Here is a 21,593-nt window from a genome sequence, read left to right as displayed (position 1 = left end):
TGGGCATTTGTTAGGTCTAGAGAGGAAAGAGCAGTCTGAGAGACTGAAAACTCAACAATGGGAGAGAGGGAATGTGTTTAGAGTGTTTAGAGAAGAGAAGAGAGACAAGCTGCTAAGACCCAAATGCCAGGACAACTTTGAAGAATTGATTTTAGAATGATTTTGGTTTTATTTATTTATTTATTTATTTATTTATTTATTTATTTATTTTGGACTGAATTGATTCCCGTAGGTCTGTGTGAGTGTTACCCTGGAAGACTACAGAAGTGGGCAGGGCAGGCCAGAGAAGAGAAAATGAACTAGAAGCAGGAATCAGAGTCATGGACAGAACATGGAAGCTCCCCAGACGTTACCAGATATCATACAGAAGGAAAGATACTGACATCTACTGTGTGGCTCATGCCCTTGTCATGTAAGTGTTAAGGGAAAGTGACCCCAGACTTTGTCTAACAACCCTACACTTGTGTTAGAAAAAGGCAAGAGCTGGTCCTAGTAGGTCAAGCCAGCTGCAAACTACCTGAATGCTCACTACGTGGCTATAGGCACGTGACAAAGGCCTTTAAAATAACAAACCACTCCGAGGCTCACTGCATGCTATGGTCACGTGACAAAGACCTTCAAGACTTTAGAGAGGTGGTCTCATGGATTCTCAGCACCTTGTTGGGATTTAAGGGCCATTCTCATTCGGCAGATGAGAAGACTCTAGGGCTTGAGATATATATATATAGTAGTTATCTTCAGCCACACCAGAAGAGAGCAGAGTGATACAGTGTATTTTTCTCCACATCTTTAGCTATGTGAACCACCATGTGGTTGCTGGGAATTGAACTCAGGACCTCTGGAAGAGCAGCCAATGCTCTTAACCACTGAACTACCTCTCCAGGCCCTGGATATTGATGTTTCTAACACCAATGATTGCAAAGATCCATTCGTGAGAGTAATTCTGAGTTCCCAGGCCACACAAGGACAGGCACGGGGTGGGTGTGGCTTCCAGCCTTCCTCCTGTAGTCAGAAGCTGAGTAAACAGTGGTTGCTTTGTGCTTTGTACCTGTGGGATTTCACCATCTTGGAAATGAGCACCCTCAGGGGAAACACAGCACAGCAAAGACAGATTCAGGAGGTTTCAAACCCATTGGCTCGTACCAGGAGCGATAAAGAAAAACATTCATTCAGCTGGTATTGCTGAATACCTACTATGTGCTGGTACTGTCCCAGTCAATTAGGATAGAGCTGCCAGCAAGTCAGATGGGCTTTCTGCCTTCATGGCTTCATGAGGCATGAAATCACAGACAAGGAGGAGGGGGGACAGAGACAGAGACAGGGAGAAATACACACACACACACATACACACACACACACACACAGATAAAGACAGACAGACAGAGAAGTGGGGTCATGGAGACGATAAACATATTAAAGAGTAGGAGCTAAGGGCAACTCCGAATAAAGCAGAGTGATACAATGTATTTTTCTCCACACGATCCAGGTTTTATCAACTATGTTGTGCTTTTTTCCCAATAAGATGCGGGTGAAATAGAATTTCATTGGAAATCTCTCTCTGGTCTGCCGGCCCTGAATGTTAGCAGAGTACATCATCTTCAGCTACGTGTACACTACTTTTCTCTTTTCATTCTCTGGTACTTTTAGAATATTTTTTATAATAATGAAATTCTTCTAGTAGAGCTGGGACCCAGCATGCACTGGGCAAGCCCTCCCCCACCAAACTGCACCCCCGGCCATTCCTTCTAGTGTTAACTGAGTTCCTTTAACTAGGCAGCAGCTTCCCTGTGTGCAAGCTTAGGACAATTCTACCTAGGACAATGGTCTCTCCCTGCTTCATTCAAAGTCTGTGCTACTTGAAGGAATTAATCCCACAGACCCAGGCACAACATTAATACGCACATGCCTTTTGATGTACTGGGTTGAGCTTTTCTCTAAAAGGCATGTACAGAATATAATAATATTCACTTGACATGGCTAAGATGTGGGACACAAGACCGGCAAACCAATTTATCAACTAACTCTTTAGCCCTTGAGTGCACCAGTCGACCTCACTTGCACTAAAGATTATAGAGTGTTTAGAAGTAAAGAAGCAAATAGATTTGTAAACATTTTTTTTTCTAGGAAAAAACTATGTTGCAAAAGCTTGGAATCACATTATAACACTAACACAAACCAAAATAATTCAACAGCACTTTCATTTAAAACAAACTTACAATTAGTATTGAGGAAACAAAATCACAGCACCAGGCATCGCCCTCCTCAGACACCACACCTGTAACTTGCTGGCACTGCACTCCAGTGTCCATGCCTTCTGGTTTGCACCTGTACCTGAGCAGAGCCTCCGCTCTGGATCCCAGCCCACTCAGCCAACACCACAGGAGCAGCTAGACTCCTGAGATATTGACATATCCAAGAACGCAGGATCATGTGGTGACAGGATCACAGGCTCGCAAGAGGGGCAGGCTCCAGTCAGAGACAGTGAGGCCAGTTAACACCAGAGATAACCAGATGGCAAGAAGCAAGTGCAAGAACCTAAGCATCAGATACCAATGTCATTTGGCACATCAGAACCCAGTTCTCCCACCACAGAAAGCCCTGGATACCCCAACACACCTATAAAGCAAGATTCAGATCTAAATTCTCATCTCATAAAGATGATAGAGGACCTTAAGAAGGACATAAATAACTCCCTTAAAGAAATACAGGAGAACACAGGTAAAGAGGTAGAAGCCTTTAAAGAGGAAATGCATAAATCCCTTAAAGAAATACAGAAAACATAATCAAACAGGTGAAGGAATTGAACATAACTGTCCAGGATCTAAAAAACGGAAATAGAAACATTAAAGAAAACTCAAAGGGAGACAACCCTGGAGATAGAAAAGCTAGGAAAGAGAGCAGGAGTCACAGATGCAATCATCACCAACAAAATACATGAGATAGAAGAGAGACTCTTGGGTGTAGAAGATACCATAGAACACATCAACACAACAGTCAAGGAAAATACAAAAAGCAAAAAGCTCCTAACTCAAAACATTCAGGAAATCTAGGACACAATGAAAAGACTGAACCTGAGAATAATAGGTATAGAAGAGAGTGAAGATTCCCAACTCAAAGGCCAGCAAACATATTCAACAAAATTATAGAAGAAAACTTCCTTAACCTAAAGAAAGAGATGCATATAAATATACAAGAAGCCTATGGAACACCAAACAGATGGGGCCAGAAAAGAAATTCCTCCTATCACATAATAATTAGAACACCAAATATACAGAACAAAGAAAGAATATTAAAAGCAGTAAAGAGAAAAGTCAAGTAACATATAAAAACAAACCTATCATAATTACACCAGACTTCTCAACAGAGAATCTAAAAGCCAGAAGATCTTGGGCAGATGTCATATAGACCCTAAGAGAACAAAAATGCCAGCCCAGGCTACTATACCCAGCAAAACTCGCAATTACCATAGATGGAGAAACCAAGGTATTCCAAGACAAACCTAAATTTAAACAATAATAATATCTTTCCACTAATCGAGCCCTACAGAAGATAATAGAAAGGACCAACACACAGAGGAAAACTACACCCAAGAAAAAGAAATAAATTAATCTTTTTACCACAAACCTAAAAGAAGAGAAACAAACATAATACCATTACCAACAACAAAAATAACAGGAAGCAACAATCGTTGGTCCCTAATAGCTCTCAAAATCAATGGATTCGATTTCCCAATAAAAAGACATAGGCTAACAGACTGAATACATAGAGGGACCCAGCATTTTGATGCATACAGGAAACACACCTCAGTGACAAAGACAGACACTACCTCAGAGTAAAAGTCTGGAAAAAAAATCCAAGCAAATGGTCCCAAGAAACAAGCAGGAGTAGTAATTCTAGTATCCAATAAAATAGACTTTTAACCAAAAATTATCGAAAGAGATGGCGAAGAATGCTACATACTCATAAAAGGAAAAATCAACCAAGATGAACTCTCAAGTCTGGACATCTATCCCCCAAATGCAAAGGCATCCACATTTGTAAAAGAAACATTACTGAAGCTCAAAGCACACAATGAACCTCACACAATAATAGTAGGAGATTTCAACTCCCTAATCATCAATAGACAGATCATGGAAACAGAAATGAAACAGACAATGAGAAACTAAAAGAAGTATGAACCAAATGGATTTAACAGATATCTACAGAGCATTTCATCTTAAAAAACAAAAGAATATACCTTCTTCTCAGCAGCTCTTGGCACCTTCTCAAAAATCGACCATATAATTGGACACAAAACAAACCTCAACAGATAAAAGAACATTGAATTAGTACCCTGTAGTCTAAGGCTAGGTCTTCAATAACAACAAAAACAACAGAAAACCCACATACACATGGAAGCTAAACAACTATCTATTCAATGATACCTTCATCAGGGAAGAAATAAAGAAAGAAATTTAAGACTTTTTAGAATTTAACAAAAATGAAGTCACAACATATCCAAAGTTATGGAACACAATGAAAACAGTGCTAAGAGGAAAACTCATAGCCCTGAGTGCCTTCATAAAAAAGAAAAAAAACTGGAGAGAGCATACACTAGCAGATTAACAGCACATATGAAAGCTCTAGAACAAAAAGAAGCAAATATATCCAAGAGGAATAGATGGCAGGAAATGTTCAAACTCAGGGCTGAAACCAACCAAGTAGAAATGAAGAGAACTATACAAAGAATCAACAAAACAAGGAGCTGGCTCTTTGAGAAAATCAACAAGATAGATAAACTCTTAGCCAAACTAACCAGAGGGCACAGAGGCAGCATCCAAATTAACAAAATCAGGAATGAAAGAGGAGACATAACAACAGAAACTGAGGAAATTCAAAAAATAATCAGATCCTACTACTAAAGTCTATACTCAACAGTACTGGACAATCTAGATGGAATGGGTAATTTTCTAGACAGATACCAGGTACCAAAGTTAAATCAGGATCAGATAAACCATATAAAGAGACCCATAACCCCTAAAGAAATAGAATCAGTCATAAAAAGTCTCCCAACCAAGAAGAGCCCAGGACCAGATGGGCTTAGTGCAGAATTCTATCAGACCTTCAAAGAATACTTAATACCAATACTTCTCAAACTATTCCACAAAATAGAAACAGAAGGAACACTACCCAATTCATTCTATGAAGCCACAGTTACACTGATACCCAAGTCACAAAAAGACCCAACAAAGAAAAAGAACTTCAGGCCAATTTCCCTTATGAATATCGATGCAAAAATACTCAGTAAAATTTTTGCAAATTGAATCCAAGAACACATCAAAACGATAATTCATTATGATAATGTAGTCTTCATCCCAGGGATGAAATATTCAAAAATCCATCAATGTAATTCACTATATAAACAAACTCAAAGAAAAAAAACCCACATGATCATTTCATTAGATGTTGAAATAGCCTTTGACAAAATACAACACCCCTTCATGGTAAAAATCTTGAAGAGATCAGGAATTCAAGATTCATACCAAAATATAATAAAAGCAATATACAGTAAACCAATAGCCAACATCAAATTAAATGGAGAGAAACTCAAAGCAATCCCATTAAAATCAGGGATAAGACAAGGCTGTCCACTCTCTTCCAACTTATTAAATCTAGTACCCAAAGTTCTAGCCAGAGAAATTAGACAACAAAAGGAGATCAAAGGGATACAAATGAGAAGAAGTCAAAATATCAGTATTTACAGATGAAAGGATAGTATACATAAGCAACCCCAAAAATTCTACCAGAGGACTTCTACAGCTGATAAGCAACTTTAGCAAAGTGACTGGATATAAAATTAACTCAAACAAATCAGTAGCCTTCCTCTACTCAAAGGATAAGAGCTGAGAAAGAAATTAGGGAAAGAACACCCTTCACAATAGTCACAAATAATAAAAAATACCTAGATGTGACACTAACCAAATAAGTAAAAGATCTGTATGACAAGAACTTCAAGTCCCTGAAGAAAGAAATTAAAGGCTTCAGAAGATGGAAAGATCTCCCTTGTTCATGGATTGGCAGAATTAACATAGTAAAAATGGCCATTTTACAAAAAGCAATCTACAGATTCAATGAAATCTCCATCAAAATTCCAACTCAATTCTTCATAGAGTTAGAAAGAGTAATTCTCAAATTCATTTGGAACAACAAGAAAAACCCAGGACAGTCAAAACTATTCTCAACAATAAAAGAACTTCTGGGGGAATCACTATCCCTGACCTCAAGCTGTACTATAGAGAAATAGTGATAAAAAACTGCACATATTGGTACACAGACAGGTATGTATATCAATGGAATAGAATTGCATACCTACGGTCACTTGATCTTTGACAAAAAAGCTAAAACCATCCAGTGGAAAAAAGACAGCATTTTCAACAAATGGTGCTGGTTTAACTGACGGTCTGCATGTAGAAGAATGAAAATCAACTCATTCTTATAATCCTGTACAAGGCTTAAGTCCAAGTGGATCAAGGACCTCCACATAAAACCAAATGCATTGAATCTAATAGAAGAGAAAGTGGGGGAAAAACCTCAAACATATAGGCCCAGGGAAAAATTTCCTGAGCTGAACACCAATGGCTTATGCCGAAAGATCAACAAGCAACAAATGGGACCTCATAAAATTGAAAATCTTCTGTAAGGCAAAGGACACTGTCATTACGACAAAACAGCAGCCAACAGATTGGGAAAGGATCTTTACCAACTCTACATCCAATAGAGGACTAATATCCAAAATATACAAAGAACTCAAGAAGTTAGACTCCAGAGAACTAAATAACCCTATTTTAAAAATGGGGTACAGAGTTAAACAGAATTCTCAACTGAGGAATCTCACATGGCTGAGAAGCACTTAAAGAAATGTTCAACATCCTTAGTCATCAGAGAAATGCAAATCAAAACAACCCTGAGATTCCACCTCACACCAGTCAGAATAGATAAGATAAAAAACTCAAGTGACAGCAGATGATGGCGAGGATGTGGAGAAAGATGAACACTCCTCCACTGTTGGTGAGATTGCAAGCTGGTACAACCACTCTTGAAATCAGTCTGGAGGTTCCTCAGAAAATTGGACATTGAACTACCCTGAAGACCCAGCTATACCTCTCTTGGGCATATACCCAAAAGATGCTCCAACATATAACAAGGACACATGCTCCACTATATTCATAGCAGCCTTATTTATAATAGCCAGAAGCTGGAAAGAACCCAGATGTCCTTTAACAGAAGAACAGATACAGAAAATGTGGTACATCTACACAATGGAGTACTATACAGCTATTAAAAACAATGACTTCATGAAATTCTTAGACAAGTGGATGGGACTAAAAATTATCATCCTGGGTGAGGTAACCCAGACACAAAAGAACACACAGAGTATGTTCTCACTGATAATTGGATATTAGCCCCCAACCTCACAATGCCCATTATACAACCCACAGACTGTATGGAGCTTAGGAGGAAGAAAGACCAGGGTGTGGATGCTTTAGTTCTGCATTGAGGGGGGATCAGGATGATCGAGGGAGGTAGAGGCAGGGAAAGTATGGGAGGGAGAGAGAAGTAGGAGGAAATCAGGGGGACAGCATCAGGTACTGGAGGGGATAGAAGAGAGGTCAGGAAGTTGAGTGAAAATATGTAGCAGGGAGGATGAGGAAATGGGGACAGCCACTGGAGGGTCCCGGACACTAGAGAAACGTGAGGATTCCAGGACCCAGCGGGGATGATTTTATCAGAGAAGGGGAGAGAGAACCTGTAGAGAACACCTCCCGTAGGTAGGCACGGCCCCCAGTGATGGGATGGAGCCACACATCCACCTCAACGTTTTTATCCCAGAAATTTTCCTGTCCAAAGGAAGGACAGGGACAAAAAAGTGGAGCAGAAACTGAAGGAAGGGCCATCCTGTCTGCAGACACCAAACGCAACATTGTCACAGTGTCAAGAGACGCTTGCAGGCAGGAACCTGGTGTGTCTGCTCCTAGGGAGGTTCAGCCAGGAACTGTCCAATGCAGATGTGAGAGCTTGGAGCCAGCCATTAGACTGAGCTCAGGGACCCCGGTTGGGGACCTGGCAGAAGGACTGGAGGAGCCGAAGGGGATTGTAACCCCACAGAAAGAACATCAGCTGGTCAGACCACCCAGTGCTCCCAGGGACTAGACCACCAACCAAGGAGTATACAGGGAGGGATTCATGGCTCCAGATACATAGGTAGCAGAGAATGGCCTTGTCTGTCATCAATGGGAAGGGAGGCCCTTGGTCCTGTGGAGGTTTGATGCTCCAGATGTAGGGGCAGAAGAAGGTGGGTGGGTCGGGGAGCACCTTCATCAAGACAAAGGGGAGGGAGGAGAGGGAGGTTGTGGGATGGAGGTTATCGGAGGGGTAACTGGGAAGTGGGATATCATTTGAGATGTAAATGAATGGAATGATTAATTAAGAAGAAGAAGAGGAGGAGGATGAAGAGGAAGAAGAGGAAAAAGAGGAAGAAGAAAAAGGAGAAGGAAGGAGGAGAAGAAGGAAAAGAAGGAGAAGAGGAAGAGGAAGGAGGAAAAGGAGAAGGAGGAGAAGAAGAGGAGGAGGAAGAGGAGGAAGAAGAGGAGGAAGGAGAGGAGGAAGAGGAGGAACAGGAGGAGGAAGAACAGGAAGAAGAAGAGGAAGAAGAAGAAGAAAGAAGAAGAAGAAGAAGGAGGAGGAGGAGAAGGAGGAGAAGGAGAAGGAGAAGGAGAAAGAGAAGGAGAAGAAGAAAAAAAGTATCCCTGGGCCACGCACCCTGCTGACATTTTTTTGCCCCCGTGCTGTCATTTCATCTTCAAAAAACCAACCAATTTCGTTTTGCAGAGGAGAAAAGCAGGGGCTGGAGAGACAGCTCTGTGGTTAAGAGTATTTACTGCCTTTGCAGGGACCCAAATTCCTCCTTACAGTTCCCAGCCCCCGTGCTTGGGCAGCTCACAGTCACAACTGCTGGTAACTCCAGCTACAGCAGGGAGGGAGGGTTCCATTGTGCCCGGCCTTGGAGGACACATGCACTGACACGCACCCACAGACAGACACGCACACCCACACATGATTAACAACTAAAATTTAGCCTTTGCAACGAGAAAGACAGATGGAAGGAAGGAACTAAAGTTCAGAAAATGACATCTCTTGTCTACATTCAACATACACAGGAGCAGAATTTTACTATCTGACCCCAAGCATAAAAATGGGAGCCCTGGGCCTAACATATACAAGGCCCTGGGTTTGACTCCTAAGACAGAAAACAACACCAGAGAATCCGGAATCCCATCTCACAGGCAAGCATTTACATCAGAGTGTTTGCATGACATTTCAATGAATGTCGCCACTGTCCTAGGATCTTGTGTGCTATTATCCTCCCAAACTCTCCTCTCAAAACAGCTGGCGAAAAAGCCACTTCCTGTCCCCTAATCGCTCTGAGTTCCAAGTGACCACACATTTGACTAAGCAGGGCTTTAAGAGATCCCTTCCTCCACACTCCAAGTAGATAAGAAATAACCTACATTGCTGGCTGACATGTTGTGCTGTCCACCTCAGGTATTGCCTCCAACCTGTAACCATGTTCCAGAAGTATATTCGAGTCCTTTCAACTAACTCCAAGTAAAAATGAGAAAATGATCACCGTGAAGACGGTTTCAGACATGCTGTTTGATTCCTCTTTCTTCTGGAAGCCTTCTGCTTACATCCATGGCTTTTTATTTTACAGTCAGTGGCTGTATGTGTATCTTGCCTGTGTGTGTGCTTCTGCATGTGTATCTATGTGTCTCTGTGTCTTCGTGAGTTTGTGTGTATATGTGTCTCTGTATTTCTGTGGGCGTGTGTGTGTGTGTGTGTGTGTGTGTGTGTATGTTTCTGTGTGGGTCTGTGATTATGTGTGTCTGCGTGTGTGTGTACTTCGGAATGGGTGTATCTGTATGTGACTGTGTGTGTGTATGTGTGTGTGTGTGTGTGAGAGAGAGAGAGAGAGAGAGAGAGAGAGAGTACATCTATGTGTGTCTTTCTGTGTCTTGTCTGTGTGTGTGTCTGTGTATCTGTGTGTGATTATATATGTGTGTCTGTGTATCTCTGTGTGTGTGTGTGTGTGTGTGTGTGTGTGTATCCCTGCATATGTTCATGTGCACCATACACATGCAGGAGTCCAGAGGGGGGTACCAGGGCCCCTAGAACTGACGTCACTAGCAATTGTGAATGGCCTTGTGGCAGTTCTCAGTGCCTTGTGGGTGCTGAGAACGGAACTCGGGTTCTCTGAAAGAACATTTAGATTACTAACTGCTGAGCCATCTTTCCAGCCCCCAAGCTAGGGCTTTTAATAACGCCAGGCAAGCACCCACCCTCCTACTCAGGTAAACGAAGAGTCAGGAGTCCAGGGAGAGAACAATTACAGCACAGGATAGCATGGCAACACACCCATCCAGCCCACGAGTTACACACGGCCCAGTCAGAAATGTCACATCAGTGTGACGCCTACCCAGGTCACCCTTGGGCGTGTGTCCCCTCCTTCCTGATCCCCCAGGCACCGTGAAACGTGGTTTGATGTCTCCAGAGATGAGTTAGCAGATCTGTATAATTTAGTGTCTGAAACTAAATATTATCATCGTGTCAGGGAGAGATTCCTCGGCCCATAGTTCACCCAGAGCCCTATCATTATGTCCCCAAATCTGAATTAAACAGACCCAGGCAAAACTGAAAGGGAAAGTTATAGTCTCAATCCTCCGAAGTACCAGCTCTAGTTTCCTGTTCTGTCAGGGTTCTTTGTTGTAAACAACAGAAACCACTCTAGCTTGTTAAGCAGGAAGGGAATTGATTAAAGAGTTATTGGCTTCCAGACACCACCCTCAGACACACTAGTACTGACAGCACTGCCTCACCACTGGATACAGACACCATGGACCTCCTGCGTCCCACCGCAAGACCCCAGGCGTGTCTGAGCGATGATGCCCCGGTCCCTAGAAGGAACGTCAGGTGCAAGGAAAAAAATCGGAAAACGTTTTCTTAGAAAAGTAAAGAGTTCTGCAAACACAAGAAGAGGAGGGAAGGGTGCAGGCAACACAAACAGTTGGCATGCACTACATTGCGACATGGGGTCACCCCAATAGCGGAGTTGTTCAGGCTCACTTTAGGCCCCTGCTTGATTTTCTGGACCCTTCCCAGCTTCTGCATTTCTTCTGTGTCTTGCCAGACTGGTTTCTAACCATTTTCTGGGTTTACAAGTTTCAACCGGGTCCATCGCTTACAACCCAAGTCCTAGATGACGCGAAAGTGACTCATACTAAGGAATCGGCCTGTCAGGAAGGAGGTTGCAAAGACGCGGGCACACTAAGCAATGACCTGAACATTCATTGAAAAGTAACTGCACTAACAAAATAACTCAAATACTAATACTAATTAAGATTCTAATTTGCGTTCGAGAACCTAAATCGAGATGAAGAGCCAATGGTTGTTATTTACTTTCCAATAAGTCCTTCCAATGGCCTTTTTTGGGGGGGGTTGGGAGTGGGGTGGAGTAAAGAATAAACGAAGGGAGGGAGAAGAGGTGGAGGAATAGAACCTGACGTAGGGACCCTGTGTATACACACCCGCCGTGTATGCACCAGATGCCAGCTTCCTGCCAGATACAACCTGGATATAGGATTTGTGATGGTTTGAATATGCTTGGCCCAGGGAGTGGCACCATGCGGAGGTGTGGCCCTGTTGGAGTAGGCATGTCACTGTGGGTGTGGGCTTTGATGCCCTAGTCCTACCTGCCAGTCTTCCCCTAGCAGCCTTCAGGTGAAGATGTAGAACTCAGCTCCTCCTGCACCAGGCCTGCCTGGATGCTGCCATGCTCCTGCCTTGGTGATATGGACTGAACCCCTGAACCTGTAAGCCAGCCTTAATTAAATGCTGCCCTTTATAAGACTTGCCTTGGTCATGGTGTCTGTTCACAGCAGTAAAACCCTAACTAACAGGATTATAACAGACAGGGGCTATGGGATGGCTCAGATCCCCCACACTCATGTAAAAAAAAAAAAAAAAACCGAGTATCGAATACCTATAATCCGCACATAGGAAGCCAGAGATAGGAGAATCCCAGGAGTTGGCTGGCCAGCCAGTCCAGCCAATAGGTGAACACCAGGTTTAATGAGAAACACTGTCTCAAAATTGAGGTTAGAGAACAGGGCTAGAGGGATGGCTCAGTGGTTAAGGGCACTTGATGCTCTTCTAGAAGACCCAAGTCAGATTCCTGGCACCCACCAGCTAGCAGCTCACACCAGCCTGTACCTCCAGCTCCAGGGGATACATGCATTTGTGTGCGTTCTCTGGCCACAGGCCTGCATGTGATATATATGTACATGCAGGCAAAACTCTCATGCCCAGGAAGTAAAAAAAAAAATCTTTATTTTTTAAAAAGGCAAAGCAATAAAGCAAGACATCTAATAAAAACCTCTAGTCTCCACATGAGGGATAAACAATGCCTAAACCCTAAAGAATGGCATTACCAGGTAAATAATTATGAAATAAAGGTAGATACATATGTTACTATATAAACTCACGTATAGAGCAGAGGGTCTGGGATCAGTGAAAGCAAAGCAAAACAAAAGAACTAATCTATGTCTAGGTCCCAGGCCCAAGATTTCCAAAATGGGTCAATTAAAATAATATAAAATACGAGAAAACAAAATCTAAGAGAAAACGGCAAAAGTAATTCCAAGTAGTTAGGGAGTGGCAAGAACTTAGCTGTTTAGAGTGAGTGATTTAGCCACAGTTTCTCTTGGTCTAAGAATGGCTTTCAGGACAGGAGACGACCCTGGGCTGTGTTTAGAGCAAGTGATCAGAGCTGACCAGTTCAAAGTGGACATTAGAGAACCAGTCCCAGAGTGAAGCAAGGAGAGCCACCTCTGGTGGCCCTTCAGAAATGAGGACGGTGGACTCTGAAAACCGGATTTTCTTAACAGCCCCCTCCTCCGAAAGGAAGCTATCAAACTATTCCTTCCCCTCAGGGAGAAATCGCCAGCTTCCCCCAGCATTCTTTAATTCTTCTCTTTGTTTTGTTTAAGTCAGGCAAACGTGCAACTTTCTTATTAAAACAAACAAACAAACAAAAAAAACAAACACTGGGTGTTTTGGAGTTGTTATTGTTGTTGCTGTAAAACCCAAAACAGTGTTACACTGAGTAAATACATTTCCTTACAAGCACCTTCCCCTGTGTCTGCCCCATGTCAATCATTTGTATCCATTACTTTCTCAACTGAAACAAAGTACCAACAGAGGTGAATTAAGGCAAAACTCCTCTCCGGCTGACTGACTGACTGATCCAATCTGACTCCTCTCAACTTCTGGTTGAATTGCTCTGCTTCTGTATTGCTCCTAAATAGCTTGTCTTTCCTCTGCTGGTCTCGTGAGAGTTGGACAAATCCTGTCTCCGATTCATTCAGTCAAATCTTTCTCTGATTTGTCTAGGTGTGTACTAGGGGTGTGTGTGTACTCCAGTCGGAGGGATTAAAGGTGTACGGCACGTCTGCATTCCAGCGGGACCACACAGACCCAGGGCCCAGGATGTGATCCCTTGCCAGAGCAGCAATACAACTGGACCCAGCTCCTGTGCAGGGCTTAGTGCTGGATTCCACTGGCCACCCTGGGTAAAGACTTTTACATGATAGTATAGGTAGGGCTCAGTAGGAGAGCACTTGCCTGTCATGTATGAGCTCTGAATTCAATTCCCACTACTAGAAAAAAATGCTATGTGATTCAAATCCATTGGCTGCATTTACCTTCAGGATAACTAACAGGCTAGCTTGCTACTACTTTAAATTACACATGCCCTTGGATTGTAAGGCTTCTAAAACTCAACTTTCTTTCAATCACTTGATCGGGATACAAAAGCTCATTGGAGAGCAAATTCTCCCCACCCTTCTTTATCAGAAACCTCTACAGGACACTAATGGGTCCACTGTGACATATCCAGAGGACCCAGGTGCTATTTGAAAAGACACTTATCACGGCTGGGTGATCGCTGTGCTGAAACTCGTCTCCTGGTAAATGGAGCAGGCTCCTGTTACTTCCCGTGTGTGAGAGAACAAAGAGTCCATCTTCTCCGAAGCAGAAGGCCTGCAAAGGAAAAGCACAAGGGCCCTCCACTCTTGCCAGTCTTCAGTTTAACTACGAGGCCCTGATTCTCTTCACAAACTGAAAAAGGAAATCCAATTCTGTCTGAGAAAACTGGCAGGTCATTTTTCTCTTTAGAGAAAATGGACCACACAAATTATACCCCAAACCCCCAAATCCCGACCACTGGTTGTTGAAAAACAATAGGCCCCTCCATTAGAAGCTCTCTGCCCACAGAACACGCTCCGAGAAATTAACTGTAGGGTTTGAGTAGAAGCAGAGCCCTGGTCCCTGCATCAAAACTGTAATGAAAACCCCCTTTTTGCAATGAAACTAAGCAACTGCTGTTTCACACCCACGGACTGCCGGAGCTCGTTCAATTACTCTCCACTGACTTTGTTTCAAATGAAAATGTTCAGCTTTCTGTGGGAAGTGGAGAGGACTGACTCACGCTGTTCCCTGTACGTCAGAAGTATGGGTACAAATGCACAACCGGAGGGGCTGCACATGACTGCTAAGTTCCAAGATTGCTACAATTAGAGGAGGTGGTGCTTCCTGCCATCTGCCATCCGTCCCCATCTCCCGGGGGCTCAAGGATTAGAACTCTTCAGCTGTGCAGGACCTCGTGTTCAGAGCTGGTTCTGTAGTCTTGGCAAAGGGGGATGAGGAAGAGGAAGCGAATCACAAGACTATGTCTTCCCTCTGTGCCACGGGGGACTCAACCTACCTGCAAAGAGTCTGAAAACAATAAGGGATCTTAAGCAGTTCCCCATCTTCTTCAAGACAACTACAGAGTTAGAAAACTAAGAGGAGGACAAAAAGTCAGACCACATTTGCCATTTGGCTTTCTAGAAGTGGAAACAGTTTCCCTTACACACACACACGCACACACACACACAAACACATCCATGCACACACATGCATAGATGCAGGCACACTCACATATGCATGCACATATATGTAAGCAGGCACACATGCACACACGCATGCACGTGCACACACACGCACACACAAACACACAAATACATCCATGCACACACATGCATGGATGCAGGCACACACATGCATGCGCATATATGTATGCAGGCACACATGCACACACTCATGCGTGCACGCACATACACACGCAGACACACACAAACACACAAACACATCCATGCACACACATGCATGGATGCAGGCACACACATGCATGCACATATATGTATGCAGGCACACATGGACACACTCATGCGTGCACGCACATACACACGCAGACACACACAAACACACAAACACATCCATGCACACACATGCATGGATGCAGGCACACACATATATGTATGCAGGCATACATGCACACACGCATGCGCACGCACAAACACATCCATGCACACCATGCATGGATGCAGGCACACACATATGCATGCACATATATGTATGGAGGCACACATGCACACATGCGTGCACTCACACACATACACACACACACGCTCACATTCACACAATCAGACACTCATGCAAGCATTCTGTTCCAAAGGATCCGTAAGACACCAGCCAAGTCAGCAGCACATTTCTGGGTTCTGTAACTCAGTGACTCACAAGTCACTTTTCTTACCAGGTTATTAAATGCCAAGTGACATAGCTCTGAAAAGACATTTCTCCTGGCAGCCTGGTCCTGAGTTAAGTACCTCCAGAGCAAGAAAGGCTGAGAGGTTAAAAGGCCACTTCCCTGTAGGTGGATGCCGACCTGTAAGGGGTACCACACGCACTCCAAGAGTGCACGTGAAGCCTATGTCACAGAGACCACACCTAACCTTCTGTAAATAAGCCTCCCCCACAGGAACCATAAACGCCTATTTAAGAAAGAAAACAATAGCAACCCCCAGTCACATGCAGGAAACAGAAAGTAAAGAGAGACACCAGGGGAGTTTCAACAGGCACGAACGGACTCTGCAAAGCTTATGGACTGAGAGCACTGATGCCATGCTCAGAGTCTACTGCACAGAAATGGACGGATTCCAAGACTGTGCTTCCTACCATCTGCCATCCGTCCCCACCTCCTAGTGCTCACAGATTAGAACTCTGTACACGCAGGACTTCGTGTTCAGAGCTAGTGAGTCTGTAGAGCCTGGCAAAGGGGGGTGTGGGAAGAGAGAGCGAATCACAGAAGGACTGTCCTCTCTCTCTCTCTCTCTCTCTCTCTCTCTCTCTCTCTCTCTCTCTCCCCCCTGTGTGTGTCTGTCTCTGTGTGTCTGCCTATCTATTATCTGTCTTTCAGTCTCTCTCTCTCTCTCTCTCTCTCTCTCTCTCTCTCTCTCTCTGTGTGTGTGTGTGTGTGTGTGTGCCTGTCTGTCTGTCTGCCTCTGTGTGTGTCTACCTATCTGTCTCTTCTCTCTGTCTTTCAGTCTGCCTGTGTGTCTGCCTCTCTCTCTCTCTCTCTCTGTGTGTGTGTGTGTGTGTGTGTGTCCAGATTTTTCCTTTAAGAACAGCATAACCTCTTATTAAGGTGGTAATATAACTGCTGAATGTTTCTACCTCTCACTCTTGCAACGAAAGCTTGGTGACAAGAAACCCTCTGCAGTGCAGACAAGAATTCCGTGCAAGCGCTCGCTACCCAGAGAGCTGCCCACAGAATGGAAAGTGCTCTTCTTTACTGATGTGGAGTCTCCCAGGGCAAAGAAACTGAGAGTCTTGTGAAACTGTTGATCAGTATTCTCGAGCAGTTAAAATAAATAAAGGCTCAATGGGTAACTTCCACATTCTATTTCCGTTTATTAACGGTTCATCACCTTGAATTATACCTTGCCTTGTAAGGCTCAGAAGGACCAAGGTTTATCCCAGGATGTAAGATGGTGAACTCTGTTCCCAGAAGTCAGAAAACAGATGAAATGACGGACCTTTCCGGTTTTGAGGAATATTTTAACTCAGCCGTGAAAGACTGGCAAAGTGAAACAAATCCAAAATCCTGCCTAGGAACTTGGCCAGATGAGATATATATTCTCATATAATAAGTAGGAAAACACTTATTATAAAGTAAGGTAACTTTTATAATTTTATAATTATAATTTATATATAACATATTTGCAAATTTGTAATTTTAAAAATCTCATATAAAATAAATAATTAACTATGGAGAAGATAATGTAAGGAAAATGTTTCCATGAGAAGCTAATAACAATATTTTTTTACAATAGCTATAGGCCTTACTTTTTATATAGTTTATATAGTTTTATATCATTTATATAGACATTTAGAATCACCCAGGAGAGCTCAAGAAGTAGCTGTCTCCATCTTTCACATGTTAGTTAGTGTCTCTGGAGTTCACCACAGTAACTGGGAAATGAAATCCCTCCTGATGGAGAATACTTTGTACAGACGAAACAATCCATCTGAGATGGATTCTCAGGTCTCCACATGAACAAAAGAACTCAAACTCACAGAAGGCATTGCTGTCGCCTGCCGTCACAGATTGCAGAAAGATTGGCATGGAGATAGAGTAGGCTCTCAGTGAACCTTGACCTGAATGAGGTAGGAATTAGCAGAAGATTGACAAGGTGCAGTCCCCTAGAGCAGGACTCAGATGTAGCAAAGGAATGTAAATACACTGTAACAGCTTATACTAGAGGGACAGCTAAGGCTGAAGACTTGGGACAACTTAGAGAAAATAAAAGTTGTTACATTGTGTTTGTAACATTCTAGACACTATGCTAACATTTTCCTTTCATTTCTTTTTAACTTAATTATATTGACTGAACCCCAGTACTAAGACCTGTGAACCACCCTCACCTCCAGTTGACCTCACACTATCTCATAGTTTTAGTGACACTTGCAAGCAGTGACCCCCAAATTGCTACTTCAGCCTGGACATTGTCTCTAAGCCCCAGATCAACATGTCTAAATGTCTATTTGGCATTTCCAACTGAACAACTAAAAGATATTTGAAAGTTATCTGGAGTCAGCACCTTCTTTCTGGAATCCACCAAAGACAAACAGATAACAGATAAACAAAGATACTTGCTTCTCCATGTAACTTTCAGACATACCCAGAATCCACCACTTCTTGCCACCTCCATTTCTACCACCTGCATGCCGTCCTCAGACTGATCTCTGCTCCAGCATCCTGCAGGGGGTGGGGGGGTGAGCTCCCCACAAACACCCCCAGTGACCCTCTGAGTCTATGCATCCCAAACCTTAACACTGTGAGGCAGGCTCTAGTTACTAATAAAGCTGGAGACAAAAACCTTAGGTCTCCTTGAACAGGCAACAGCAGAAACAAAAACTGTGGAGAATCAATCCGAAAGGGAAGAATATCAAAGACAGAATGCTCTAGAGTGTCCTCAGAGAGACAAAGGAGGCCAGACTCAAAAAAATATCAAGTTTCAGTTCAAAATGTCTCCTTTGTTCTCTTTTTGATCGTTCTTGGTAGGTTCAAGGCCTGAATCAAAGTGTATGCCTTTCCTGAGCCCCCAACCACTTTGAATTCAGTTTGTGCCGGCAGCGCTTGACCTAGCATCCTGTGTGAGCCCTTGGCAAGAGTTTTGAATGCTTAGCAAGGCATCCTGGGAACTCCATGAGCAGAGTGAGAAGGAAGTGGCTCTTTTAGAGTAACTAGCTAAGTCTTTATAGAGGAGGTGCATTTCAGAGACAGAAAACGGAGCTCGCCTGTTAAGCAACTGCCCTGTGGGAAGGCTTGTAGAAGTGGGGGACGAAAAGCCCTGGAAGTAGGGGGGAGTATTAGAATTGGAGAGAGCGTAGAGGAGTCAAAGGAAGAGTAGGGTGGTAAATGAAGGGGTAGCAGGGTAGGAGGCGGTGCCCAGATGCCAACAAGAAAAACCCAACTCCAGGCAGTATAGACAGCCTCGCTTCAAAGGGTGTCTAGCGGTTGGAAGCAGGAATGATAGATCTTAGGATCTGGCAAGCTCATATATCCAGTTCCTAATCCTTCCACTCCTGGGTACCATGGAGTTCCCAAAAGAAGGTGGGAAGATAAGGCTTTAGTAACCAGAGGTTAAAACCGACCTATCAATGAAGTGTAATGCAGGAAGTTAACGAGACAAGGAAGAGCCCAGCCAGTGATGTAAGACAAACCTGGCTCTGGTCCTAAGTGGTGCTGGGGTTTTGGGTAGGGACTCGGGCAGGGAGTGGTGGCGGGGCAGAAGCTGCTGGAAGGCAGATGCTGCTTCACCATCCCCTGGACTGATGGATGAGCCACTCATAGTGCCTACCCATGCGGTTTTTCCAGGCCTGGGTGACTGACTAGCCATGTCTCCTTCCCTTTCAGCGCCCCTTCCCCCACTGAAATGGGTGTAGTTGCTGGGTGCTCCATTCCTAGAAGGAGACCTGCCACAGTGGGCAATCAAACATTAGTTGAATTTGGATAAACCCTGCTCAATTCCACTTCAGTCTCTAGGGGCATTGAGTGAGACTACAGAAAGTTCCAGGGAGAGCTCAGTTGAAGGAAATAGATGAGTCTGGAGGTCCCAGTGGAGAGGTCGACCGACCTGAGGAGAAGGCTCCCCAGCGCCATCTGGGTGCAGGCTAAACACCAAGGTCCATGCCTGCACGATTTGCAACTGACCTTCCTGCTGGGAAGACCGAGCTGGGCACAGCAGCTCGGCTCCGGGGGCGTCGTGCTCACGCCACCTCGGGGCAGCGCTCGGCGCCCACTGCGCACGTAGGTCACCTGCCTCCTTCTGGTTCCGCGCAGGGGCCCGGGGGCCGGCAGCAGGTGTGTCCGGGGTGGCCCCCGGAGATCGCGGCGGCCGGGGGGTCCCGAGCCCGCGTGGCGCAACTCCATGCAGAGCCGCAGGCCCAGAAGCAGGGCAGCGCCGAGCAGCCACCGGGGCAGGGCTCCACAGCCACGACCCGGAGGCTTGGCTGTGCCCATGGCGGGGACCCCGGCCTCCCGCTGCTCTCTGGCCCCCACCCTCAGCTCCGGGCCGCCTGCAGAGAAGCGTCTCCCACGGGCCCGGGCTGCCAACTGTGGCAACTCCCCAGCGGCCCGCCTTCTTCCCTGTGACAGAGGAGGCCCCGGCGGCGTAACCTTATCCTGCCCAGCCGCTGCAGGAAGAGCGAGGGGCAGTGGGCTAGGCGTGCACCCAGGCTGCCATAAGAAGGCTGGGTGTCAATAGGTATGGCCAGCCTGCAAAACCTGGCGCAGGGGGCCTGTCACAGAGTCAGCACAGAGCACGTTCCTCGAGGGGACATGGGCTCTGACTTCATTTGTTGGTGTTAGGATTTGACGCAAGGGAAGAAGAAAGGTGAGACGCCAGGTTTGGCACCAAAGAAAAAGTTTTGTCAAGCAGTGAGTGCCATTAAGCATGATATAAAAATAAATTGTACTTAGGCTCGAGTTTACAACTTCTCTCCCTCAAGGAAGGAGAGAGGGAGAGAGAGAGAGAGAAAAAGAGAGAGAAAGAGAGAGAGAGAGAGAGAGAGAGAGAGAGAGAGAGAGAGTAGCACTCCATGAAGAAGAATCAAATTAGTTATTCAGTTTCTAAATTCTGCCTGAAGCCAGCCCAAGCGTTCTCCCTCCCGTGTTATGAAATGTGTGGGGGTGAAGGGAAGGGAAACAGGCAGCGAAGACATCTGACAGCAGGAGAGAGGGAACAGAAGTTACCATGGCGTGATGTAAATCAAATTAATTTAGCTCCAAACACACACCTCCCTGCTGCCTGGCAGAAACGCAGAGGGACATATTTATCTCTGGGCAAAATGCTCCCCAGCCGGTGCTGCCATCGTCACCTTGACCTTAATTAAAGAAACCTAAATAAATGCTAACAGTCTGAGCTCGCAAATGGGGTTGATGCTCCACTTTCACTGGTTAGGATTCTGTCCCTCTGCCTGTTTAGGGTGACATTGGTTTCTGGATTTACACTCAGGTTCTTTTGGATTCTTTGGTTTTTTTTGTTTTTTCTTCTTTTTTTCGGAGCTGGGGATCTAACCCAGGACCTTGCGCTTGCTAGGCAAGCGCTCTACCACTGAGCTAAATCCCCAACCCCAATTCTTTGTTTTTAAAACCATGACCCACCCCCAAAGCGCGCACAAACACACACACACACACACACACACACACACACACACGTACACACGCACACACGCACACACACCCCACATGCACGCGCACGCGCATACACACACACATACACACACACACACGCACACACACACACACACACACACACACACACACACACACGGATATATTTCCTGCTTCTCTGTAGATTGTCTCTCTCCCCAGCCTGTAACATGGACAACAGAGACCTAGTTGAAGTCTGGCTGCCTCCCCGTTTGAATTCTGGGATTTTTTCCATAGGAGCTCTGCTCTCTGAAATTCCCACTCCTTTTTGGCCGAAGGGCAATTAATTCTTTGTCACGGAGCATTTAACCTGTTTTCCAAACAGTCATGGAACTTTTCAACCCAATCTAATACATTACCTAGCCACCACCAGTGTTCAGGGTCCTGGAGGTTATATTATGCT

At 44.6% G+C, this 21,593-nt stretch overlaps 1 protein-coding gene across 5 annotated transcripts in view; it reads right to left on the bottom strand.

Moving 5' to 3' along the window:
• Positions 1-20,560, bottom strand: part of Mettl24 (methyltransferase like 24) — a 122,795-nt gene extending 102,235 nt beyond the window's left edge. For 2 of the 5 annotated variants that reach the window (XR_005497329.2, XM_039099028.2), the window contains exon 1: positions 19,691-20,547. Coding sequence is in view for 4 of the 5 variants with exons in the window: in XM_039099028.2 (XP_038954956.1) it covers positions 19,691-19,999 (309 nt within the window). In the remaining variant the exon portion in view is untranslated. Of the gene's footprint in view, positions 1-19,690 lie in introns of all 5 variants that reach the window. The other 3 variants (XM_039099027.2, XM_039099029.2, NM_001025038.1) reach the window with 3 other exon arrangements.
• Positions 20,561-21,593: the final 1,033 nt, after the last annotated feature.

The sequence above is a fragment of the Rattus norvegicus genome, chromosome 20 (assembly GCF_036323735.1).
Source record: "Rattus norvegicus strain BN/NHsdMcwi chromosome 20, GRCr8, whole genome shotgun sequence".
In the NCBI taxonomy this organism is placed as follows: Eukaryota; Metazoa; Chordata; class Mammalia; order Rodentia; family Muridae; genus Rattus; species Rattus norvegicus.
Note: the sequence above shows the minus strand (reverse complement) of the source record. Positions and strands in the feature narration are given on the sequence as shown.